Raw genomic sequence first — 26707 nt, 5'->3', positions numbered from 1 at the left:
CATTATTTTGTAGAAAATATGTACTCCTGGAGAGAATCAAAGTTTGTTTACATCCGTAATAAAAAAAAGTGTTCCGAATTTGCGGATTTCAAGATTTCTACAAAAACTTGATATAAAAGTTAAAATTTGCAGTTGTTCGATACAGCACTCGAAAGATCGCAAGAAAAGCTTTCATATGAATGTAAATGCGAATCATTAAGTTCAATTATCGATTTTCTATGATTTTTTGAACATTGGCCGATCTGTAAACTGCTTCAAATCCCAGACACTGTTAAAAGCTGATTCGAAATCTGGACACTTTGCTTCGAATTCCGGACACTCGATTTTGCTTATGAATCGCACAAATTTGGACTGAAATGTTAGTGAATGGCATTCTTTAGGTCTCAAATAAGCTGTTAACATCAAAACAATCAATAGTTTATATAAAAAATAGAATTTAAGAAAATCAAAAACATAAATTTTTGCTTTGCCTTCCCGGTGCTTCGGACGCCTATGAAATATTTCCGTTGAAATGTTTCGCATTTTTGGTGACTAATAATTTAATTTAATTTAATTAATGCGAACTTTTTTCCAAATAATTGATGAAACAAGTTGAAGTGTCCGGGTTCCGAAGCGTCCGGGAATTCGAATCATGACGTTAGCACAATCTGTTCGAAACTATCGTCATCAGGGGTGACATTGGGCCTGAGGGTTGGTATTGGTGACAGTACATTTCATATGGGGCGTGTCAAAATTGCACGGAGTTTTAAATTATTTATTTGTTGACTATCTCAGAATTGTAATTAAATTTTGGTGATCTTTGAAGGTAAAACAAATTGGGACTACACAAAATGGGGTCCTGAACCCAATTTAGCAATGTACATGCGGCAAGACAGCATTTGAATTGAAGTAAAAATGGTATTAAGCCTATTTGCTATGTTCACGCAGAAAAATAAGGCATATTTGAATCAACAAAACGTTTTGTTGATTTGAACAACAAGAATTTTGTTGAATCAACGTCAATGCAACTTTTTCAAAACAACAAAATATTTTTGTAGAATTGAGAAAATCAAGGTTTGTTTCAACGCAAAATCGGCGTTGATTATATTCAACAAAATTTTTGTTGAATCAAACCTCATACAGGCTGATTCTACAAAATATTTTTCTGTGTGTTTTATAATTTACTGATATACTCAAACCCCGATGGTTTGATACCAACTGTTGTCAAACGAACGGGGTCACATTTTAGTTTGACACCCCTTTTACACGGAGTTCACACTCATTACCAAACGTTTGTTTTGATAGTGTACTTGAACGCCGTGTAAAAAGTGACAGTTCGTCACTTTTTAGTTTAACCTTGACCAACCAACGGGGTACAAACTAAATTAGTGTCAAACGAAAAAGTGACCAATCACCGGGGGTTGAGTGTACATTATTTGTATAAGAAGTGTTCTTTTGACATTAACAACATAAATACTGATCAAAGTTCATTAATCACATGTTCAAATTATATTTACAATACACTCTTATCCTAATTCACTCATTTTCTTTAAAAAAAACGCTTTAAATACTTTGACGGCACATTGAGATTCACTGATCACTGAGCAAAATCTGCTTCCCCGCGGCGGTGGAAGACAGCTCTGCCTGGCTTCAGCTGCTGTAGACCAGCTTGAGCACAATCGCCAGCGCCGCCACAAACAGGTACGTAACGGGCAGGCGCACGCTGCTGTCGGACCGGTACGGCGCCGGCGGTTTGATCATCTTCTCCGGCGCCGGTCGATAGCTCCAGTCGATCCGGTGCGTTTTGACGATGTTGGCGTACACCTTGGCGGAGGCCTTTGGCGTGCGGGTCCGGTTCGGGGAGGTAAAGTCCACGTGGTACAGACCGAACTTTTCACTGGAAGAAGGCGGGAGGTTAGTTGATTCGGTTTTTGGAGGAAGTTCTGAAACTCACGTGAACCCGGCCTTCCACTCGTAGCTGTCCATCAGGCTCCAGGCGATGTACATCTGCACGTTGCATCCGTCTTCGATGGCATCCAGGACGGCCTCCAGGTACGAGTTGAAGTAGTCGATCCGCTTGACATCGTTGGTGCCTCCGCGATCGCTGACGCCATTTTCCGTTACGTAGACTGGCGGGTTGTTGTACTCCTTGCGGATCCAGTTCAGCAGCTTGTTCATACCTTTTGGCACAACCTAGAACGAGTACGGAAGTCGATTAATCTCGCGCTTACATTAATGTGCAAGTGAAATTAGTTTAAGCTATATTCAAATAAGTTTCAACCTCGCACGAATTGATACCGAAACAAGTTCTACATCCCATTAGCTATCTTGTCCCCACCAACCTCCAACACTTACGTGCAACCACACGGAACCGCTCGTTGGCCAGTCGGGATCGCTCGATTCGATCACCCCCATGTCATGGTTAAACGACGGCACCGGATAGCCGACCGAGTTGTTCCGGTCGTTCTTGCGCACTAGCACCGACGTGTACGAGTTGATGCCGAAGAAATCGGACGTCCCTTTGATCATTTCGATCTCGGCCGGGCTGAACGTGGGCAGTCGCGATCTGGAGTATCCTTGCTGTTTGCTTAGCGCTGCGACGCGATCGATCATGGCCTGGGGGTAGTTTCCACTCTCGGAGAAGATGGGATGCGCGAACCAGCCAATCTGGAAGATGTTTTAAGAATCAGTTATTGTATGGAATAAAAAAATAACATAGTCTTGAGCCAGAACTTACATAAAACTGCAAGCTCAGCTCCGACGCCGCCCGATCATCCTCACTGCTAGTCATCGGTTCCGGCCACGAGATGTCCGTTGTAATCCCAATCGACCCGTGCTGCTTCGGCTGGAACCTTCTCCGGTACATGTGCACCACTTCAGCGTGAGCCTTAAGTAAATTATGCCCACAAAGATAGCTCGCAATGCCGGGGTAATCCAGCGCCGGTGCCATAAAATCTATTCCGTACGCTTGCTCACACACGTGCCACGGCTCGTTGAAAGTGGTCCAAATGTGAACACGATCACCAAACTGCTCGAACGCGACCCGCGCGTAATCTTTAAAGTACTCGATCAGCTCAGGATTTGTCCAACCACCCAGGTCTTGCAGGCGCTGTGGTAGATCCCAGTGGTACAGCGTCACCATTGGCGTTATGTTGTACCTCAACAGCTCATCGATCAACCTGCTGTAGTACCGGATGCCGGTTTTGCTGGCACTGTTCACAAACCCACTTGGCAAAATCCGAGGCCAAGACAGCGAGAATCGGTACACATCAACACCGAGCTCTCGTATCATCTCGACGTCACGTAACCACTGGAAATTGTTGATAAACCAAGAATAAACTAATTTAATTAAGCACCTAATTAAGCATCGTGTGCGTGCATCGCCACTAGATAAACGGCCAAGGTAACCAAGTATCTCCGCACTTCACTTCAACTCACATTGTGATAACTATCCGAGCTGACATCGCCATTGCTACCGTCGGCGATCTTCTCCGGGTGCCGGTGGGTCATACGATCCCAGATGGACTCGCCCTTGCCACCCTCATTCCAACCACCCTCGATCTGGTACGCGGACGAGCCAACGCCGAAGCGAAAGTCCGTCGGGAAGCGCCGCGTATTCTGACCGCTCACTCCGCTGCTACTCGCCACCAGGAGGAGCACCGCTAGTGAGAGCAATCTGTAACGAAAATCAAGGAGACACTCCTTCAGAATCAATCAACAACAATCTACAGAACAAACATCCGGCCGCAGCAGGGATCACTTAAATCAACAATCTTTAATGGGACAAGTTCTAGTGGAAAATCTGCATTTAGTTAGCTACTAGCTCCGCAATTAACTACGAAGTGACAACTTCATGTAGAGTTAGCCTCCGGGGATTTTTAGTAGGGTAAGTCATATTGTGCACTTATTTGTTAGACACTTCGTTTTAAAGTTCACATACATTAATCAAATTCATATCAAATCAATCACAAACTACCACAAATGTGTCTCGCAATTGACACATTACCCGAAAATGCGAATCAAATTTCAAATTTATTGCACCTGGGCGCACACCGGTCAGCCAATTATGACATACATAGTGCAAATTTGAAATATCCACAACCTTATCGACGACCACCAGGTGGGACTGGTACAGGTGTTGAACCAGCAGTGGTGCACCACCGGCTAATATATTAATTTAATCACGAGTGAAACCAGGAATATGAAATACTAAGAAAAATATCCATATTTAACATATTTGCATGGGCAATTAATTGGTGCACGCAGCAGCACGCGTTGGAAGGTTGTGAATTTATGAAGTTCCCATGCGGTTATCTGCTGGAAATAAATCTCAATGGTAATTGCTAAGATTTATGAAGGTGCACAACGAATTCAAGTTTGTAATAAATTCAATCAACTCTTTCATGTAAGTGAGACATTTTATTACAGATTTCAGCATTTGTTGCGATGAGTTTATTACAGCACAAAACAAACTAGATTGATTGGCCTTGGCTTTCTCCAAATACAATTGAGGGATAATTTCTATCATTCATAAATAAGTCATGTTTTAAAAACAATGTTCAAGAAACACATGCAAAATTAATCAATTGATGAATTAATTATTTTTCGAGAGAACTGAAAGTTGGGTCTTTATATGACAACAGAAGCAAATTCACATGATTACACAGTAGACAGTTAAAGTTCAGTTAAACATATTCTTGGGTGTCCAATCACAAATCATAAATACTAGCAATTTCAATTTATTACAAACATTGTAGCCTTCGCTATTCAATGATTTCAAATGCAGTACATTAATAAAAGGGAAAAGGGATACCTGAGCAGTTCTCTCAGATTTCGGTCATTCGATTTTTTTCTGTACTTTTTAATCCGACTGAAACTTTTTTGATGCCTTCGGTATGTCCAATGAAGCCATTTTGCATCATTAGTTTGTCCATATATTTTTCTATACAAATTTCTGTTGCTGTCTATACAAAAATGATTTATAAAAATTCAAAAATCTGTATCTTTTGAAGGATTTTTTTGATCGATTTGGTGTCTTGGGCAAAGTTGTAGGTATGGATACGGACTACACTAGAAAAATATTATGCACGGTAAAAATTTTTTGGTGATTTTTTATTTAACTTAAAGACACTAAAACTTGATTTGTAAAAAAAGACTTTTTTTATATATATTTTAGAGGACATCAAATGCCAACTTTTCAGAAACCTTTAGGTTGTGCAAAAAATCTTTGACCGAGTTATGAATTTTCGAATTAACACGATTTTTTCAAAAAATCGAAATTTGGTCGCAAAATTTTTCAACTTCATTTTTCGATGTGCACCGTTTTCAAGTTGAAGCCATTTTAGGTAACTTTTTTGAAAATAGTCTCAGTTATTCATTTTTTAAACTAGTGCCCATGTTTGCCTACTTTTAAAAAAAATATTTTTGAAGAGCTGAGAAAATTATCTATATTTTGCTTTTTTGAACTTTGTTGATACGACCCTTAATTGCTTAGATAATGCCATGCAAAGGTTTAAAAACAGGAAAATTTATGTTTTCTAAGTCTCACCTAAACAACCAACCATTTTCTAATGTCGATATCTCAGCAACTAATGGTTCGATTTACAATGTTAAAATATGAAACATTCGTGAAATTTTCCGCTCCGAAAACATTTTTTTTTAATCAAGACTAACATTTCAAAAGGGCTAAATATTCATTATCACGTTCTTTTAAAATGTTAGTCTTGATTTAAAAATTTTGAAAATATTTTTTTCGAAAAGATCGGAAATCGGAAATTTTACAAATGTTTCATATTTTAACATTGTAAATCGGACCGTTAGTTGCTGAGATATCGACATTAGAAAATGGTGGGTTGTTTAGGTGAGACTAAGAAAACATAAATTTTCCTGTTCTGCATGGCACTATCTCAGCAACTTAGGGTCGTATCAACAGAGTTCAAAAAAGCAACATATAGAGAATTTTCTCAGCTCTTCAAAAATATTTTTTCAAAGGTGGGCAAACATGTGCACTTATTTAAAAAAAGAAAAAAGAAAAACTGCGACTATTGTTCATAAAGCCACCTAAAAATAGGTTTAACTTGAAAACGATGCACTTTATCAAAATTTCACTGATGTACTTTTTGATTGCAAATTAGATTTTACATCGAAAAATGAAGTTGAAAATTTTTTGCGACCTATATTTCGATTTTTTGAAAAAATCAGTATTGATTCAAAAATCATAACAAGGTCAAAGATTTTTTGCACAACCTGGAAATTTCTGAAAAGTTGGCATTTGATGTCCTCTAAAACATATCAGAAAATGAAAAAGTTCAAGATGGTATGTCAGAGACATAACCGAAAGACATAGGACCAAACAATTTGAATGTGTTGTTGGATTGCTAGTGAAATCTGGAATAAGATTATTTTATTTTGTTTCATAGATTTGTCGGCAAAATTGTCATAAATGTTCTCCCAAGGTGAACCTTCCATGAGGGCACCGGCAACTCCAGGTTGTGGCCACTACTGTCGAAATGTCAATTTTCATGTTCAGTATCAAAAAACCATGAATTTTGATACCCATATTGCCACAACTCGTATGGTTCTGTAAAAGACCCTCGCGGCCCCGGGGGAACCTGCTTTGAGATCACCGGCCACTCCAGGTTGTGGCCACTACTCTCGGAATGTCAATTTTCATGTACAGTGTCAAAAATCATGCATTTTGATACCCATATTGCAACAACTCGTTCTGTAAATGTCCCCCCAGGCCCCGAGGGAACCTTCTTTGAGGGCACCGGCCACTCCAGGTTGTGGCCACTACTGTCGAAATGGCCATTATTATGTTCAGTATCAAAAAGCATGAATTTTGATACCCATATTGCCACAACTCGTATGTTTCTGTAAATGTCCCCCAAGCCCGGGGAACCTTCTTTGAGGGCACCGGCCACTCCAGGTTGTGGCCACTACTGTCGAAATGGCCATTATTATGTTCAGTATCAAAAACCATGAATTTTGATACCCATATTGCCACAACTCGTATGGTTCTGTAAATGTCCCCCCAGGCCCCGGGGGAACCTTCTTTGAGGGCACCGGCCACTCCAGGTTGTGGCCACTACTGTCGAAATGTCGAAATGGCCATTATTATGTTCTGTTTCAAAAAGCATGAATTTTGATACCAATATTGCCACAACTCGTATGGATTGATTCTGAAGGGATGGCAAGTGACGAGTAAACGGTGTCGCGTGGTCATAAACAAATCGGCCTTTTTTCTTGCTAAGAGCTGCGCGTTTCGCTAAAAGTTGTGCATTCGGTCCGCCAAACGTGTTTCAACCTGAGGATAATCAAGCTTTTTGAGTGCACCTGTTTTCAAGCCACTAAACTGGAGAAATAATTTGGCTTTCTGCACATTGCCACGGCTTCCATCGCACCCTTCAGTATCGTCCAATCTACCGTTGCTTCCCACTATTCTTGGCAGTCAAACACCTGGAAACGTCAGGTTTGTTTACGATGTCAAACAAAACAAAAACACGCTCTGCCTCTGCAGTGGACGGTGATGGCCAGACTCTGAAGCGCTCGAGAGAGGATCTTACTGTTGTAGATTATCCGGACGAAGTGGAGAACATTACCGACCTGTGGCGCAACATGAAGAAGCTGCTGTTTAATTCGAACTCACGTCTGGAAGGAAAAATCGATGCGTGCAAAACGAGTATTGATGATTTGGAAGAGGAATTCGTCGCTCTCAGGAAGGAATGTGGTGAGCAAATGGAGGCTGTTCACCACCGGGTGAACTCCGTCGAGTTCGGATTACAACAAACTGCTGAAGATGTTGCTAGGCTGGAACGGGCGTCGAAGCTAATAATCTCTGGGATTCCTTATCAACAGACCGAGAACCTTCCTCAGTTCTTCCAAAACATTGCTACTGTGCTCGGTTATGACCAACCTCCGATTGTTGACCTGCAACGACTGGCCAAGTTACCCATTGCAGCCGGATCTGCTCCACCAATACTGTGCCAATTTGCACTGCGAAACGTACGTAACGATTTCTACCGTCGCTACATGACCAACCGGGACCTGACGTTACGACACATTGGTTTTGATGCTGACAAAAGGATTTTCATGAACGAGAACCTCACGAAGCTGGCCCGGGAGATTCGCAGTTGTAACTACTGGTTAGCCGAGACCTTTCTCGATGCAGGGACTCTACAAAAATACCTCAAGTTCGGCACGCTTATCCACACTAGACTAATCGGACACAGGAAAAACACTTGAGCTACCAAACGAAACACCACTTTTATTATCTTTTGTGCACACTTTTATTCTCCCACTTCTTCCTACTAACTTCCTTCACCTTTCCTAACCTCAATTTTCCCACTTTCTTATTGTCTATCTGACCTGTTCCTTCTGGTTTCTTGGGGCCCCAGCAGCTCGACGATCTTCCAGCTTCTCCTTCTTTCGGCAATCTCCTCCGGATGACGGTTACGCGACCTCCGGTCGCTTACACGGATCACGGTTCCCGATCCTGGAACTCGGTAGCGGTTGATGTGCGCGGCTTCTGGTGGACCCGTCCGAACGTCCTGTGCTCCTCCCAATATGGTGACGGATTGGGACTTCGGCCGGTGTTGACTGTTGGCCGGAACATTGCCCGTAATCGAGCACCAAGGACGTGGACTCATCGAGGTTGTTGGGTTCCACAGGGACATCACGGAAGCGTCCGAAACGTCCGGCTCCGACGGCACTCCGTCGGCCAAGGATGACACTAAGGGTCAAACATTGAGGGGTCCTTTTCACAGGACACATTAGTACTGGGTCACACTTTGTTTTACGGCGGCAATTACCTGCTGTCCGACAGACTTCTAGGCCGGTCTGTCTGGTTACGGGTCCTTCGGGCAAATAGACCGATTCCCGGTTCTTGACTTCGCAAGTCATCTACGGTATTGCCGCCAACCAGACTTCTGTCAATCCTTGCTACCAATCGGCTACCATCCAGTTACCAACGTCGGTTTCCTTTGAAGACTCCTTCTTGTGGGTAGCAATCGTGTGGGTATGGAACTGGCTGCGTACTGCTAGGGTGTCTTGGCTTTTGTTTGCCCTAGCCAGTGGGAGTAGTGAAGCTCTGCCCAATAACTCAAGTATTTTCCTGCATGCTATTTAACGCGATACAAACAGAGTCACAGTAACGATCGGGTAAGGAACTGCCATCGGTTACACAGTCAAGCTCTGAGGATGAAAAAAGCTGGAATCTTTGCTCAAGTGTTCACAAGGAATGGTGCTGTGTACGTGAAACGCCAGGGTCAACCAACATCGGAGCTGGTGCAGTGTGTTCAACAATTGTCGCTGCAAAAGTAAACCCTTTCCTCAAAGTTCTTCATCTCCTTCCCAAGCTTATCCTTTGATTCCATTCCTTTTCTCCTTTGATTCCTTCCCCTCCTGAAAGTCAACAACATCAAAGATAAACCCTTTCCAAAAAGTTATTCTTTATCCCTCCACGATCATCCTTTGATTCCGATCCCTTTCGATCCTGTGTCTCCTCCATCCGTCCTGAAAATCATGCTGGTTCGTGTCGATGATGCCTTCTGCTGGACTGTAACGCTGTCGATGCTGATTTGGTTGCTGAAGTTGCTGTTATGGAAATGCTGTTGGTGCTGTTCGTGCCATGGGATGGCAGTGGTCAGGTCGAGACTGGAACATGGTACAAATAGAAACGTGTGTGCTTGCTAACTTTACTGCTGCCGATATTTGTTTTGATCAAATTATGATTTTTTTTTTGACAAAGAACTTTGTCCTTTGGCCGGAATACGGTCCACCGAAAGATCCAAATTTGTTAAGAAATTTGACTCCATTTTGATTTCATTTCTTTTAACACGAAATCTCATGCAAAACAATCAGAACAGCAAAAAAACAAAAAAAAAATATGAGACTGGAATATCAGAACCGGTTCCATGACCTTCGGTGTCCACATCCAGAACCGTATTTAAGAAACAGCGTTAACTCGTCGGTTAACTGGTCATGTGACGTATAATACTGGTTAATTTTGAATGAAGAGTGTCTTTAGTGTATAAATTCGTCTACTGGCCGATTCCCATATTCCCCGGTAGTCACATCCGGAATCCGGTTTTGGCAAACAAAAATGTAACAAAGTCTCAAACACATCCCCCTATCTGCGTTTCATAATAAAATAACGCTGTTGCGAAGAAGCCTCTGGATGAATATACAATTTCGTATCAAGCATGATCCCTGCAATAGAAGGAAGAAGTTATATTTTAAATATAAAATATTATTTCCATTAAAAACGCTCACCATCTGAAAAAAGCATCCAAACGAAAAAATAGCATAAACAGTTGAGTTGAACTGACAGCGATGTACAGTGAAAATCAAAACGATTGCTGCGATTAATTGAAAAACTCCTTGCGCTCCTATATTTCAGACCCCCTCAAGATAATCACCAAAACTGATTATTTCTCAATACGCGCAATACGTGGTGTCAATCCAAAATTTTCGCGAAGCGAAAACGTTACGTGACGAATTCCCCTCTCGGCAAATTTCCCCTCTTTTTGGTGCATGGTTGGATGAACGAACATTTCTCAATCAGTCAATCGAGAGACGTGAGATTGATGTATCTAAAAGCACCCCCACTCCACCTCATAATTTTCGGATCGTCGACGAGCCAACAAAACTCGGCTCGGTCGGTCCCGAAAATTCATTCTATTGCTGGACGTCGACGAGAACACATCAGAAGCTGATGGCCTGTTGGCCCGGTAGCAGACGGCCTGGAGGTCTGGGAGCAGATGGCTTGGAGGCAAGGACCAGCTCAGACATGGCAGTCGCGGGAGTCGATCATTGGAACTGGCCACCACCTGGACTGGAGTGGCCGGAGGCCCCAGAGATGTTCCGATGGGGGGACATTTGCCGGACCGTAAGAGTTGGGGCAATATGGGTATCAAACTTTATGGTTTTTGATATTGGATATGAAATTTGACATTTCGGCAGTAGTGGCCACAATCCGGAGTGGCCGGAGGCCCCGCGAATGTTCCGATGGGGGGACATTTGCTGGACCGTAAGAGTTGGGGCAATATGGGTATCAAACTTTATGGTTTTTGATATTGGATATGAAATTTGACATTTCGGCAGTAGTGGCCACAATCCGGAGTGGCCGGAGGCCCCGCGGATGTTCCGATGGGGGGACATTTGCTGGACCGTAAGAGTTGGGGCAATATGGGTATCAAACTTTATGGTTTTTGATACTGGACATGAAATTTGACATTTTGGCAGTAGTGGCCACAATCCGGAGTGGCCGGAGGCCCCGCGGATGTTCCGATGGGGGGACATTTGCTGGACCGTAAGAGTTGGGGCAATATGAGTATCAAACTTTATGGTTTTTGATATTGGATATGAAATTTGACATTTCGGCAGTAGTGGCCACAATCCGGAGTGGCCGGAGGCCCCGCGAATGTTCCGATGGGGGGACATTTGCTGGACCGTAAGAGTTGGGGCAATATGGGTATCAAACTTTATGGTTTTTGATACTGGATATGAAATTTGACATTTCGGCAGTAGTGGCCACAATCCGGAGTGGCCGGAGGCCCCGGGGATGTTCCGATGGGGGGACATTTGCCGAACCATAAGAGTAGGGGCAATATGGGTATCAAACTTTATGGTTTTTGATACTGGATATGAAATTTGACATTTCGGCAGTAGTGGCCACAATCCGGAGTGGCCGGAGGCCCCGCGGATGTTCCGAGGGGGGGACATTTGCCGAACCATCAGAGTTGGGGCAATATGGGTATCAAACTTTATGGTTTTTGATACTGGATATGAAATTTGACATTTCGGCAGTATTGTCCACAATCCGGAGTGGCCGGAGGACCCGGGGATGTTCCGATGGGGGGACATTTGCCGAACCATAAGAGTAGGGGCAATATGGGTATCAAACTTTATGGTTTTTGATACTGAATATGAAATTTGACATTTCGGCAGTAGTGGCCACAATCCGGAGGCCCCGGGGATGTTCCGATGGGGGGATATATGCCGAACCATCAGAGTTGGGGCAATATGGGTATCAAACTTTATGGTTTTTGATACTGGATATGAAATTTGACATTTCGGCAGTAGTGGCCACAATCTGGAGCGGCCGGAGGCCCCACGGATGTTCCGATGGGGGGACATTTGTCGGACCGTAAGAGTAGGGGCAATATGGGTATCAAACTTTATGGTTTTTGATACTGGATATGAAATTTGACATTTCGGCAGTAGTGGCCACAAACCGGAGTGGCCGGAGGCCCCGGGGATGTTCCGATGGGGGGACATTAGCCGGACCGTAAGAGTTGGGGCAATATGGGTATCAAACTTTATGGTTTTTGATATTGGATATGAAATTTGACATTTCGGCAGTAGTGGCCACAATCCGGAGTGGCCGGAGGCCCCGCGAATGTTCCGATGGGGGGACATTTGCTGGACCGTAAGAGTTGGGGCAATATGGGTATCAAACTTTATGGTTTTTGATACTGGATATGAAATTTGACATTTCGGCAGTAGTGGCCACAATCCGGAGTGGCCGGAGGCCCCGGGGATGTTCCGATGGGGGGACATTTGCCGAACCATAAGAGTAGGGGCAATATGGGTATCAAACTTTATGGTTTTTGATACTGGATATGAAATTTGACATTTCGGCAGTAGTGGCCACAATCCGGAGTGGCCGGAGGCCCCGCGAATGTTCCGATGGGGGGACATTTGCTGGACCGTAAGAGTTGGGGCAATATGGGTATCAAACTTTATGGTTTTTGATACTGGATATGAAATTTGACATTTCGGCAGTAGTGGCCACAATCCGGAGTGGCCGGAGGCCCCGGGGATGTTCCGATGGGGGGACATTTGCCGAACCATAAGAGTAGGGGCAATATGGGTATCAAACTTTATGGTTTTTGATACTGGATATGAAATTTGACATTTCGGCAGTAGTGGCCACAATCCGGAGTGGCCGGAGGCCCCGCGGATGTTCCGAGGGGGGGACATTTGCCGAACCATCAGAGTTGGGGCAATATGGGTATCAAACTTTATGGTTTTTGATACTGGATATGAAATTTGACATTTCGGCAGTATTGTCCACAATCCGGAGTGGCCGGAGGACCCGGGGATGTTCCGATGGGGGGACATTTGCCGAACCATAAGAGTAGGGGCAATATGGGTATCAAACTTTATGGTTTTTGATACTGAATATGAAATTTGACATTTCGGCAGTAGTGGCCACAATCCGGAGGCCCCGGGGATGTTCCGATGGGGGGATATATGCCGAACCATCAGAGTTGGGGCAATATGGGTATCAAACTTTATGGTTTTTGATACTGGATATGAAATTTGACATTTCGGCAGTAGTGGCCACAATCCGGAGTGGCCGGAGGACCCGGGGATGTTCCGATGGGGGGACATTTGCCGAACCATAAGAGTAGGGGCAATATGGGTATCAAACTTTATGTTTTTTTTTTTTTTTTTTCATAAAATTATTTTTATTAGGTCCTTTTCGGTACTGGGACCTGGTTAGGACCGAGTCGGCTTTTGTAATTACAAAAAACTTAATAATTACAGAGGATCTTGTGTGTAAATGTTAGTGGGAGGGGAGCCGATTACCCGCGGCCTACTCGGGGTTAGTAGGGAAGGGATTTATGTTAAAGACAAGGCATGGGGTGGGAAGGGGGATTGTGTAGGGGTCTTGGTTGGCTCTGCTGGCCTTTGCGTTTTGTCCTCAGCCGCAACTCGGTGTCCAGCTGCTGGGGCGATCTTGCTTTGCTTCCGGTGCAACCAGAAACGACGGCTTTGTGTGAAGGCGAGTTATACTAACTGGAGGAAAACTAACTGAAGGAAAACTAACTGGAAGAAAACTAAATAGATATTTTGGAATCTGAGAGGAACTGATAGATAGGATAGAGAACATCAAGGTCTAAACTTTATGGTTTTTGATACTGAATATGAAATTTGACATTTCGCCAGTAAGAGTAGGGGCAATATGGGTACCAAACTTTATGATTTTTGATACTGGATATGAAATTTGACATTTCAGCAGCAGTGGCCACAATCCGAAGTGGCCGGAGGCCCCGGGGATGTTCCGATGGGGGGACATTTGCCGAACCATAAGAGTAGGGGCAATATGGGTATCAAACTTTATGGTAATTATGAATCTAGTAAATCTTGGGAAATTTGGACTAGACAATGTAATCGAAAATTTCAACAACCATCTTGCAAAGTTCTTTGTCATACTGGTCATGTGTAACATAACCACCTGCACCTTTTTTTCCTATATTATGGCTCGTACAAAAAAGTTTTCTAAAACCTATTTAGTTAGTTTTAAGTTATGGTTCTCTTTATTAAGCTATGGTTCAATTGGTGTAGGTTTGGTGGGCGGCTTTTGTTTGAAATTTAGCGCGTTCCCCACTAATAATGTTTGATTCTTCTAATGACGACGCCTCTGCAAATTACTTGATTCCAAGAGCTGTAATGAATGCTTGTTTGGTGAATGACAAGCTGAATATATGCCATATCAACGTTCAGAGCCTCTGTGCTCGCCGTTTTTCCAAATTTGAAGAACTCAAACTAAACTTTATTACAAGCAAAGTGGATATTATCTGTTTAACAGAAACCTGGTTGGATGATTCCATAACTGATGCAACTATTGAAATACAAGGTTACAACTTAGTTAGACAAAACCGTAATCGGCACGGTGGGGGTGTATGTGTATACTTTAAGCAAAATATTAGCTGTAAAATTCTTAAGAAATCTCTTGGTGCAATTTCTACCAATGGTCGTTATGAAACTGATTTTCTGTTACTTGAAATGCAATTTAATGGAAATCGTTTTGTTTTAGCTGTGTACTACAACCCGCCACAAAGTGATTGTTCTTACCTACTTCGCACCCACATTGAACAATTTTGTTTAAAATATGAAAATTCATTTTTTATTGGCGATTTTAACACTGATATTCGGAAAAATACTAGAAAAAGTCAAAGTAGTTATGTCACAGACATAACCGGAATGGCGTAGACTACGTAAAGTTTTGATATGTGAACCATTTCTTAATTTTGATGAATTAGCTAGACACTTGAAATACATTAACGGAATAAGATCGTGAATGCGATCGGTAAATTCAGTCGGACCATGTACGTACCGGTTGTTGAAACAGAATTTATATACGATTCGAATTGACTTTTACTAGAAAGAGATGGCAAATCTAATGCGAACAAAACCGCAGCTACCATGTAAACATACTTTTAATGTGTTGATAAATCTTTGACTAGACAACATCGAATGGAGGAAGGAAAGAGAAGAACGAAAAACGATTTTTTCGCGAACCGAGTAAATGTTTGGTAGCAGAATGAGGGGGAGGGCAGCCTCAGAAAGCTGTGCAATCCGTCACCCCAGAAGTAAATCGTGTCAATTCAATTAGAGGAAGGAAGATATAAGCGTTTGACGGATGACGCAGTATTCCAGGGCCTTCGGCCCGGGTTTTAGGAGTTGGGGGCGAGAGCAGCCTCAGAAAGCTGTGCAGACCGTCGCCCCGAAAACCAAAATTTGTTCCTGAAATTTAAACTGTAATTATTCATTGCGCTGCCTCGCCCCGGGTGGGACGAGGGATGGGAAGTGAGGGAACTCCGAAGAGTTGGAAAGTTTAACAACTAGAATATGGAAGTTTCACAGCCACGGCTTGACCCACGAGAGGCAACTTTTCGGCGAGAAGGAGCAAGCGCGCGCCCCATCTTGTTGCTGCCTCGTCCCGGGTGGGACGATCCAAACGGTCCGGCCATCGAGAGGCAACTGGCTGACGGTGACGACGAGAAGGCGATGCGCACTTCTTTTGCAGTTCTGGTCCCTCTCTCTCCTGCTGCTGCTGCTCTGGTCTCTCTCCTGCTGCTGCTGCTCTGGGCTGAGCTTTCCTGCTGCTGCTGCCGGTCCGACGTCTGAGACGTGAATGATAGAATGGGCTGAGCGCGCGTTCTTATATATGATTCCGGTCTGCTACTTCCCCTCCTTTTTCGCGACCGACACTCGGTCGCGTTGTTCGGATGATTTTCCCCTCAAAATAGGTACTTGACATTCCCGTCCGTGAGTGGGAAGCGCTCATTTTGCTTGCAAAATCTCTGCTTTTTGAAAACATTTTAAAACATTCAATTGTTTCAATAGTAAAACTATTTTGCCAACAATGAAAGTTTTATAGCAAATTGCTGAATAATTTTCGAATCGAATGGAACCAAAATCGTGCCGATTCGATGTGAGGGAAGGAAGATATAAGCGATTGACGGATGACGTAATATTCCAGGGCCTTCGGCCCGGGTTTTTTGGAATGACACCCCAGTACCTTCGACAAAGACGTAAGTCTACGTCAAAACTAATGATTTTATAGATACAATCGCTAGCATGTCGTTTTCTTGTGTCAATTTTGAACCTACTTTTTTCTACAATGATGGTTGCTCTCTTCTTGATCTTTTATTGACAAATTCACCAGAATTGATACTCAAATTTAATCAAGTATCCATGCCCGGAATATCGGCTCATGATCTAGTGTTTGCTACTTTGGATTTTGAAAAACGTGTTGACCTAGACGGTTATTGGTATCGTGATTACAATAATTTTAACAATCATGCTTTCGAAAATGCATTATCGCGTCTTAGCATTAATGAATTTCTTAGCATCGATGATTCTGACATTCTTCTCAATACTTTGAACAATCATATGTTTATCTTACATGAACAAGCTTTTCCAGTAAAATTCAAGAAGTCATTTTATAAATCTTGGTTTAACCCAGATATTGAAAGAGCTATAATCAACAGAGACATTGCTTATAATGCTTACAAAAGATCAAAATCACCAGAACATCGCACCAATTACAACCGTCTTAGAAATGTTGTGAATTATTTAACTAAAACTGCCAAACGTGATCACGATCGACAACGTATCAACTTAAATGTTCCAGTTAGACAAATGTGGAAAAACATAAAAAAATAGGAGTCTCTAAAAGTAAAAACAATAACATTGATAGCACCCATTCAGCGGAAGAAGTTAACAATTATTTTGCGTCTAATTATAGTGAAAGAAGATCGTCTAGTATTCACTATTCTCATTCAACAGATAGTTTCCATTTTAGGCAAATCCACAGTTATGAAATAGTAGATGCAGTTTACTCAATCAAGTCTAATGCTGCTGGTCTTGACAATCTTCCGATTTCATTTCTAAAAGTTGTTCTTCCCTTTCTACTGCCATTTTTTGAACATCTCTTTAATACTATCGTAAAAACATCCAATTTTCCAGCACTTTGGAAACGTGTTAAAGTGATTCCAATATACAAAAAGAGTGGATCTTCAGAAATTACCAATTTAAGACCAACAAGTTTGCTATGCACCCTCTCAAAAATTTTCGAAAAAGTAATAAAAGACCAAATTTCACATTACATTACTGAAATGAATTTCTTACATGCCTTGCAATCTGGGTTTAGAAAAAATCATAGCACAGAAACAGCACTAATGAAAGTTCACGATGATATTGCGTTATCTGTTGATAAAAAATGTGTCGCTGTTCTTCTGCTGATTGATTTTGCCAAAGCATTCGATCGCGTTTCTCATGTTAAGCTTTTGAATAAACTTATTTCTTTGTACAATTTCTCAAATGCTGCTACGAAATTGTTAAAAAGTTACTTAACAGAACGTTACCAGGCAGTTTTTTGAACGGTATTTTATCATCATTTATCCTTTGTGAGTCTGGAGTTCCACAGGGCTCTATTCTTGGACCATTACTATTTTCTCTGTTTATAAATGATTTGCCAAACGTTTTAAAATATTGCTCAGTACATCTTTTTGCGGATGATGTGCAAATTTATTTCTGTTCTGATCAAAACTTTAACATTCCTGATATTTGTTCGAAGATAAATTTCGACTTGAATCAAATTTATACTTGGTCTGAGTCTAATTTATTATCAATAAATCCTGCTAAAACTAAAGCGTTACTAATTACTAAACTTAAAACGAAACCTGATTTTCCTAACTTGATCATGAATGGCGCACAAATCTGTTTCGTCAACGAAGCAAACAATCTTGGCCTGATTTTCAGAGATAATTTAGAATGGGATCTTCAAATCAAATCTCAATGCCGAAAAATATACATATCTTTGAAGCAACTTACTCTAACAACGAAACATCTTGATGTTAATACTAAACTTATTTAGATCGCTGATTTTTCCACACTTTATCTATGCCGATTTTATTTACTCTAATGCCAACGGTATGCATATTGATAGGCTACGTATTGCTTTGAATGCTTGTGTAAGATATGTTTTCAACTTAAATAGAATGTCTAGGGTTTCGCATTTACAAAAACACCTTATTGGATGTAGTTTTTCAAACTTCTATAAATTTAGATCATGTGTTGTCTTACACAGAATTATTAACACCAAAAAACCCACATACCTTTATGAAAAATTAGTACCGTTTCGTAACACCAGAACTTACAGCTTTCTAATACCCAACCATAGCTCATTTTATTACAGTCAATCGTTTTTTGCTAGGGGCATTGTAAATTGGAACAGCCTTCCGACAACATTGAAACAAAATACTTCCAAATATAATTTCAAGCAGAGTTTACTCGCCAACCTCAACATTAACCACTAGTAAAATAAGAGAACCAAATAAATTAAAGTTAGTTAATTTAAATTGAAGCAGAACTCAGCAGAACACACACTGTAACATAAAAAAGACTATGTCTTAAGTTACTATATGGAATAAAACAAATAAATAAATAAAATAAATAAATGTCCCCCCGGGCCCCGAGGGAACCTTCTTTGAGGGCACCGGCCACACCAGGTTGTGGCCACTACTGTCGAAATGGCCATTATTATGTTCAGTATCAAAAAGCATGAATTTTGATACCCATATTGCCACAACTCGTATGTTTCTGTAAATGTCCCCCCCAAGCCCCGGGGGAACCTTCTTTGAGGGCACCGGCCACTCCAGTTTGTGGCCACTACTTTCGAAATGGCCATTATTATGTTCTGTATCAAAAGGATGAATTTTGATACCCATATTGCCACAACTCGTATGGTTCTGTAAATGTCCCCCCGGGCCCCGAGGGAACCTTCTTTGAGGGCACCGGCCACTCCAGGTTGTGGCCACTACTGTCGAAATGGCCATTATTATGTTCAGTATCAAAAAGCATGAGTTTTGATACCCATATTGCCACAACTCGTATGGTTCTGTAAATGTCCCCCCAGGCCCCGGGGGAAACTTCTTTGAGGGTACCGGCCACTCCAGGTTGTGGCCACTACTGTCGAAATGGCCATTATTATGTTCAGTATCAAAAAGCATGAATTTTGATACCCATATTGCCACAACTCGTATGTTTCTGTAAATGTCTCCCCGGGCCCCGAGGGAACCTTCTTTGAGGGCACCGGCCACTCCAGGTTGTGGCCACTACTGTTGAAATGGCCATTATTATGTTCAGTATCAAAAACCATGAATTTTGATACCCATATTGCCACAACTCGTAAGGTTCTGTAAATGTCCCCCCGGGCCCCGAGGGAACCTTCTTTGAGGGCACCGGCCACACTGTCGAAATGGCCATTATTATGTTCAGTATCAAAAAGCATGAGTTTTGATACCCATATTGCCACAACTCGTATGGTTCTGTAAAAGTTCCCCCAGGCCCCGGGGGAACCTACTTCGAGGGTACCGGCCACTCCAGGTTTTTTCCACCACCAATTCGAAATTTTTCATGAGAACCGCCGCATCATAGTGGCTTCAACGCGGTCCGCTTCGCTCGAATTTCCTCCTTCTGCTGCTGGTGGTTCTTCCTTCTGGTTGCTGGTCCTCTTCTTCTATTGGCCGCTGCTGCTGCTGCTGCTCCGCGCCTGCCCGACGTGCACAGTTCGAGTGCTCGTTCCAAAGTGACTTGCTTTTGCGAAATTTTCTGCTTAAATAGCGGCAGAGCGGAGAACGGCACAAAAGGGCGCGGTCTCGAATGCATACGCTCGCTCTGATTGGTCATCTGTCCGATTTGTACTGAAAAATTACTCATTTTGATTGCATGTTTTAAGTGCTTTAACTATGTTTAGTCAAACTATCTATGTAGTTAAACAATAGCTGAAGACTTCCTCTTTCGATTGGTGGTCCAACCGTCCGTATTGATTCACAGGGAAAAAAGATATAAGCGTTCAAAATGTCCCCTTTTTTAACGCTTAAATGTGACGCTTTGGATCGAATTTCTGAACTGCCCCCCCAATATAGTAAGTAGAGACATAGTCCTATGTCAAAAAAATAAAAATTATATTTTTTTTTGCAAATCAAATTTTAGTGACAAAAAGTTAACCTTCCTACGGTATTGGGGTCTTTTTCGGCCTTTTTGAAAATTAAATTTGCCATAACTTTTGCTATATACATGCTAAAGCCTTGAAATTTTCTGACATTAAATTTATAGTATAAATACACATTTCACAAAACAAACAAACCTTGGACGACCCCTAGGGGAGCGTCCATAAAAAAAGTTACTTTAAAGGTATTGGGGTCCTTTTCGACCCCAAACTTTAAAAATGTCAAAAATCCAGTTTTTGACCGATTCCGGTTCTTTTGGTCACAAATGAAAGCTTAGAACGTCCCCTTTCCGAAACCGACCTGGAAACCCGGATTTGGTCACTGTGGCCACCGGGAATCGGCTACAACCGAAAAATGGCCTTTTGAGACCCCAACTTTGACGACCTGTATCTCCGGCAAATGTCAACCAATCAGGATGCTCTGGGTTGCATTGGACAGGTATTGACCTGTACTTTGACCACAAATATTAATATCAGGGCCAGGTGACCTACCGGTTCCGGAAATCCGGAACATCCGAAAAGTTCATGTTTTACTGTTTTCACATATATGTGATACCAATACTCTCATGATAGTTGAAATTGATCCATAAAACTTACTAAAAACACAATACACGATTGCCAGAACCACTCTGGAGTGTTGGTGGCCACTTCCGGGTAACCTGGAACCTGTTCCCGGGTACCCGATGAACGGCCAACTTGACTTTTTTGGTGAAAACCCATCATGTTGCACATCAAACTCCATGAAATTGAAAGATATGTCCATCTTTGGTAATACCGTTGTTCGCTGAGCCATCCTGGCCAATCTGGAACCGGTTACCGGTGACCCCTTGGGGACACTTCCGGAATATGAGAGAAACCCTATCATCCGACATATCAAACTTCATGGAATTGAAAGGTATGTCAATCTACGGTCATGCCGTTGTTCACTGACCTATTCTGGCCAATCTGGAGCCGGTTACCGGTGGCCCCTCGAGGACACTTCCGGAATATGAGAGAAACCCTATCATCCGACATATCAAACTTCATGAAATTGAAAGATATGTCAATCTACGGTCATGCCGTTGTTCCTGATCCATTCTGGCCATTCTGGAACTGGTTCCCGGTGGCCCCTTGGGGACATTCCCGAATATGAGAGAAACCCTATCATCCGACATATCAAACTTCATGAAATTGAAAGATATGTCAATCTACAGTCATGCCGTTGTTCCCTGATCCATTCTGGCCATTCTGGAACTGGTTCCCGGTGGCCCCTTGGGACTTCCGGAATATGAGAAACCCTATCATACGACATATCAAACTTCATGAAATTGAAAGGTATGTCAATCTACGGTCATGCCGATGATCACCGCCCATTCGGCCATCATGGAACCGGTTACCGGTGGCCTTGGGGACACTTCCAGAATATGAGACAAACCCTATCATCCGACATATCAAACTTCATGAAAATAAAAGATATGTCAATCTACGGTCATGCCATTGATCGCTTATCCATTCTGGCAGTTCTAGAACTGGTTCTCGGTAGCCCTTGGGGACATTCCCGGAATGAGAGAAACACTATCATCCGACATATCAAGCTTCATGAAATTGAAAGATATGTCAATCTACGGTTATGCTATTGTTAGCTGACCCATCCTGGCCAATTTGGAACCGGTTACCAGTGGCCCCTTGGGACACTTCTGGAATATGAAAGTAACCCTACCATCAGACATATCAAACTTCATGAAATTGAAAACTACGTCAACCTACGGTCATGCAATTGTTCGCTGACCTTTGGTTGACATATCCATGAATTTCATGAAGTTTGATTCGTCGAATAGTAGGGTTTCTCTCATTTTCGGAAGTGTCACCAAGGGGCCACCGAACCAGTTCCAGAATTGCCAGAATGCATAAGCGAAAACTGGCATGACCGTTTATTGACACATTTTTCAATTTCATGAAGTGATATATGTCGGATGATGGGGTTTCTCTCATATTCCGAGAGTGTCCCCAAGGGGCTACCGGTAACCAGTTCCAGAATGGGTCAGCGAACAACGGCATGACCGTAACTTGACATATCTAACAATTTCATTAAGTTTGATATGTCGGATGATAGGGTTTATCTCATATTCCGGAAGTGTTCCAAGGGGCCACCGGTAACCGGTTCCAGATTGGCCGGAATGGATCAGCGAGCAACGGCATGACCGTAGATTGACATATCTTTCAATTTCATGAAGTTTGATATGTCGGATGATATGGTTTATCTCATATTCCGGAAATGTCCCCAAGGGACCACTGGTAACCGGCTCCAGATTGGCCAGGATGGGTCAGTGAACAACGGCATGACCGAAGATTGACATATCTTTCAATTTCATGAAGTTTGATATGTCGGATGATAGGGTTTCTCTCATATTCCGGAAGTGTCCCAAGGGGCCACCGGGAACCGGTTCCAGATTGGAGAATGGATCGGCGAGCAACGGCATGTAGATTGACATATCTTTCAATTTCATGAAGTTTGATATGTCGGATGATAGGTTTCTCTCATATTCCGGAATGTCCCCAAGGGGCCACCGGGAACCAGTTCCAGAATGGTCAGAATGGATCGGGGAACAACGGCATGACCGAAGATTGACATATCTTTCAATTTCATGAAGTTTGATATGTCGGATGATAGGGTTCTCTCATATTCCGGAAGTGTCCCAAAGCCACCGGAACCGGTTCCAGATTGGCCAGAATGGATCAGCGAGCAACGGCATGACTAGATTGACATATCTTTCAATTTCATGAAGTTTGATATGTCGGATGATAGGGTTTCTCTCATATTCCGGGAATGTCCCCAAGGGGCCACCGGGAACCAGTTCCAGAATGGCCAGAATGGATCAGGGAACAACGGTATTACTAAAAATGGACATATCTTTCAATTTCATGAAGTTTGATATGCAACATGATGGGTTTTCACCAAAAAAGTCAAGTTCGCCGTTCATCGGGTACCCGGGAACCGGTTCCAGGTTACCCGGAAGTGGCCACTAACACTCCAGAGTGGTTCTGGCAATCGTGTATTGTGTTTTTAGTTAGTTTTATGGATCAATTTCAACTATCATGAGAGTATTGGTATCACTTATATGTGAAAAACAGTAAAACATGAACTTTTCGGATGTTCCGGATTTCCGGAACCGGTAGGTCACCTCGCCCTGATATTAATATTTGTGGTCAAAGTACAGTAAATACCTGTCCAATGCAACAAGAGCATCTTGATTGGGAAATTTGCCGGAGATACAGGTCGTCAAAGTTGGGGTCTCAAAAAGTCATTTTTCGGTTGCCGATTCCCGGTGGCCACAGTAACCAAATCCGGGTTTCAGGTCGGTTTCGAAAGGACGTTCTAAGCTTTCATTTGTGACCAAAAGAACCGGAATCGGTCAAAAACTGGATTTTTGACCATTTTTTTAAGTTTGGGGTCGAAAAGGACCCCAATACCTTATGTGTGATTTTTTTTTAATACCAAGGGAAGGTTAAGACACTAAATCGATCAAAAAAATCCATCAAAAGATACAAAAAGCGATTAAATTTTCTATGGGAATTTGTATGGGAAAACCCATTTTATTTTATTTAAAAAAAAAATCACGTTTGAAGCTATACTGAAACCGGATTCATATTCAGGTACTCCGGAAGTTGCTCTACAACTTTCCCGAAGAGAGCATCGTGCTAGCTTGCCCCTAAAAAAAGATATAGCGTCCTCAAAACTGGTCTAAAACGTGATGTTTTATATAGCGTTAAACGTGAATTTTCTAAATTTCAAAATAAAAAAATGTTTTCCCATACAAATTCCCATAGCAAATTGAATTGCTTTGCGCAAAATGAGGACTACCCAAATCGTTCCCAAACTTTGGGGAGTTGCTTAGGACCCCAAAAGGAACTGATAAGTTGCTGTGCTCACTAAATTTGGAAAACTTTATTTTTTTCCACCCTAATGGTAAAAAGAATAGATTTCCCCACTTCAAGAAATAACACTTCACTCGCGGCTACCAAGTATTAACCCTGACACATTTTGACTCAAAACAAAGCACCCAACTTGAAATCTTACACCTCTATCGCAACGCATCAACCGAAATGCGCATTGCGACATGGAAATCCCAGCGCAACCTGTTCAGCTACAACCCACGGGAAATCACTGATCACCGAAACTCGATAGTGTGTCACGCATCATCCCCTGATGATCACCATCAAAACAAAACGTAAACACCGAGCTGCCCGAACCCGACCAACTTCCACTCAGCGCTTCAAGTTCACGACCAATTGGTTATTTAATAGCTCATTCACACACGCTGATCACCGCCGCTTAACCATTCAACCCCATGCACACAACACTGTATCTACTAGTAGCGCCACTAGGCCAAGTCCAGCGGTTCTCTCGGGCATCCGTAAGCAGAGCCATCGATCACCAACCCCGGAGCGAGTTTTATGCTGGCATGTGTGCTCGATTACACCAAGTTCAAGCAAAACTTGCGAGTCAGTCTCGTTACTCACATCGTGTCACTGCTGCTGCTGATCGTCACCCTCGTTGATGTTGATCGATGGTCTATCGACCTCTGACGTTGACGTTTGACCACGCACTTCATTGAGCTTTTCATGGTTGGCTCTTCACTGGTTCTAATGTTATTCACACCCTGACTTCGCCGATTTGGTGCACGATCGCTGAATATCTTAGTCGGTTGCAACCACTTCTTCAATTGAGTTGTATAACACTTGTTCACACATTACTCAGCAAGATCACACCTGCAAAGTTTCCGCCCATTCGATTGATACCGGTTAAACCTTGAAATTTCACACACCGCAGTTCGTATAGTCGTAATCAAGTCACGCACGAAAAACTAAACCGCGAGCACAGAAAGCTCCCGAAATTCACGACCCGCAAACCCTCGTCAGCAAGCACCTGTTCAACAACAGCAACAGCTGTCGACAGGTCGATCTCTGATGAACTAAACGCTGCTGCCCGTCGTGGTCGGGGTTTTATACTGCGGCGAGCCCATTCGGGCAGCCTCCCTGCAGATCGTCGGCGCGAACTCCGCGAAGACGCGTTTGACGATTCGGAGGCTTCTCGTGCAGCGTTATTCTTTTGGGCGTGTGAATGTTTGGGCTTGGTAAGGAGACAAGTTTAGGCTCCAAAAGGGGCTGATAGGTGAATTCATCGAAAGGGGTTGGTACAGTTTTCCGGTTATTCTGAGACATTCTAGATCCGTAAGGTACTGGTACTGACGGTGTTTATTTTGATCGATACAAAGTTAACTGCGTATAAAAACCGGTGAAATATTGAGTTCTGTTGATCAACAAAGTGATCCAAATGTGCTGGTAAGCTGTTATGAAAAAAGCGTTTCTGAAATATGCATTTTCAAAAAGGATTTCTTCTGTTTTAAGCTCAAGATATTCGCATTGTGTTAAGCAGGTCAGAAAGAAAATTTCCAGACATCAGGGAATTCCCTGATCTGTTCGTGCGAGCGTCAGATGATAATGAGGAGAAGTCTTCCATAGCGAACCAGATTAGATCGTACACTTGTGTACTCGATAAAAGTTAGGAAAGTATGAATTTATTACTAACTTGCATGCCTCGATGCTTTTATGTTGAGGTTATTTAATAATGTTGGCGTTTATCTAATCAATTAACCTTTTTTGCCAACTTATTGCTTTTAATAGATACTACATACTACCATATCTTTAGGTCATGTAAATCAGTATATTCTTTTTTATGTGAGTTTTTCATAAATCTAATGCAGATGCAAGTTTTAAACTATTGATAATGTAATGGGGTAATTCTCTACCAACTCACACGAAATCTCCTTTTCGATTTGCGTGAAACTTTGTTTTAAAGCGTAACTTTTGTCCCTAATCACGAATCCAAGGTCCATTTTTTGATATCTCGTGACGAAGGGACGGTACGACCCCTTTAATTTTTGAACATGCGAAAAAAGAGGTGTTTTTCAATAATTTGCAGTCTGAAACGGTCATGCGATAGAAATTTGGTGTCAAAGAGATTTTTATGTAAAATAGGACGCCCGATTTGATGGCGTACTCAAAATTCCAAAAAACAACGTAATTTTCATTGTGGTTTGGTTGAGCGTTTTAGCAGAATGCATTACTGTGAATACAAAGAGACGAGTTGTTCCTTTTAATTCCGCTATATATTTTAATATCTTGACAGATACGTATTTCGTCTACTACTTGCAGACTTCATCAGTGTTCTGTTCTCGACTGAAGGTTCATCGCTGGTGTATCCATATTTGTAGTTACTGTAGGTACTACCTCCTCGTTCTTCTTTTGTGCCTGTATAGGTAACAGCTTAAATAGCCACGTTGAGCCGTTACCTGAATCCTTGTTGAGTAAACGTTTGTTGCCTGCCTTGAAGATTTCCAAACTTTCAGCGACAGCCAGCTTCGATGGGTTAGTGAT

The 26707-nt window shown here is 42.4% G+C and overlaps 4 protein-coding genes across 4 annotated transcripts; 2 read left to right on the top strand and 2 right to left on the bottom strand.

Moving 5' to 3' along the window:
• Window positions 1-1459: 1459 nt before the first annotated feature.
• On the bottom strand, window positions 1460-25260 carry LOC6041006 (myrosinase 1). The gene is made up of 6 exons (XM_001850269.2): window positions 24791-25260; window positions 3418-3655; window positions 2717-3289; window positions 2335-2646; window positions 1934-2172; window positions 1460-1876 (listed from the first exon to the last, which is right to left on the bottom strand). The coding sequence occupies exons 1-6, from the start codon at window positions 24892-24894 to the stop codon at window positions 1630-1632; spliced, it is 1713 nt and encodes a 570-aa protein (XP_001850321.1). The 5' UTR covers window positions 24895-25260; the 3' UTR covers window positions 1460-1629.
• Window positions 7138-10477, top strand: LOC119768652. The gene is made up of 2 exons (XM_038259013.1): window positions 7138-8111; window positions 9165-10477. The coding sequence occupies exons 1-2, from the start codon at window positions 7462-7464 to the stop codon at window positions 9298-9300; spliced, it is 786 nt and encodes a 261-aa protein (XP_038114941.1). The 5' UTR covers window positions 7138-7461; the 3' UTR covers window positions 9301-10477.
• On the bottom strand, window positions 8226-8941 carry LOC119768653. The gene is made up of 2 exons (XM_038259014.1): window positions 8790-8941; window positions 8226-8734 (listed from the first exon to the last, which is right to left on the bottom strand). Exon 2 carries the CDS (start codon window positions 8652-8654, stop codon window positions 8331-8333), a length of 324 nt encoding a protein of 107 aa, XP_038114942.1. The 5' UTR covers window positions 8655-8734; window positions 8790-8941; the 3' UTR covers window positions 8226-8330.
• Window positions 14250-17646, top strand: LOC119768651. Its single transcript, XM_038259012.1, has 2 exons — window positions 14250-14941; window positions 16325-17646. Exons 1-2 carry the CDS (start codon window positions 14383-14385, stop codon window positions 16939-16941), a joined length of 1176 nt encoding a protein of 391 aa, XP_038114940.1. The 5' UTR covers window positions 14250-14382; the 3' UTR covers window positions 16942-17646.
• Window positions 25261-26707: the final 1447 nt, after the last annotated feature.

This window comes from Culex quinquefasciatus, chromosome 3, assembly GCF_015732765.1.
Source record: "Culex quinquefasciatus strain JHB chromosome 3, VPISU_Cqui_1.0_pri_paternal, whole genome shotgun sequence".
Taxonomy (NCBI): Eukaryota; Metazoa; Arthropoda; class Insecta; order Diptera; family Culicidae; genus Culex; species Culex quinquefasciatus.
The sequence above is the reverse complement of the archived record's forward strand: the minus strand, read 5'-3'. Positions and strand labels throughout refer to the sequence as shown.

What these genes read in the sequence shown, in the direction of transcription:
- LOC119768652 (XM_038259013.1), top strand. Translation starts at nt 7,462, where the DNA reads ATGTCAAACAAAACAAAAACACGCTCTGCCTCTGCAGTGGACGGTGAT. An exon ending in CTGGCCCGGGAGATTCGCAG is followed by an intron (nt 8,112 to 9,164) that starts TTGTAACTACTG and finishes TCGGTTACACAG; the next exon opens with TCAAGCTCTGAGGATGAAAA.
- LOC119768651 (XM_038259012.1), top strand. Translation starts at nt 14,383, where the DNA reads ATGTTTGATTCTTCTAATGACGACGCCTCTGCAAATTACTTGATTCCA. An exon ending in TCGGAAAAATACTAGAAAAA is followed by an intron (nt 14,942 to 16,324) that starts GTCAAAGTAGTT and finishes TCTACGTCAAAA; the next exon opens with CTAATGATTTTATAGATACA.
- LOC119768653 (XM_038259014.1), bottom strand. Translation starts at nt 8,654, where the DNA reads ATGTCCCTGTGGAACCCAACAACCTCGATGAGTCCACGTCCTTGGTGC.
- LOC6041006 (XM_001850269.2), bottom strand. Translation starts at nt 24,894, where the DNA reads ATGAAAAGCTCAATGAAGTGCGTGGTCAAACGTCAACGTCAGAGGTCG. An exon ending in GCTCGGATAGTTATCACAAT is followed by an intron (nt 3,290 to 3,417) that starts GTGAGTTGAAGT and finishes AACAATTTCCAG; the next exon opens with TGGTTACGTGACGTCGAGAT. An exon ending in GAGTGGAAGGCCGGGTTCAC is followed by an intron (nt 1,877 to 1,933) that starts GTGAGTTTCAGA and finishes GCCTTCTTCCAG; the next exon opens with TGAAAAGTTCGGTCTGTACC.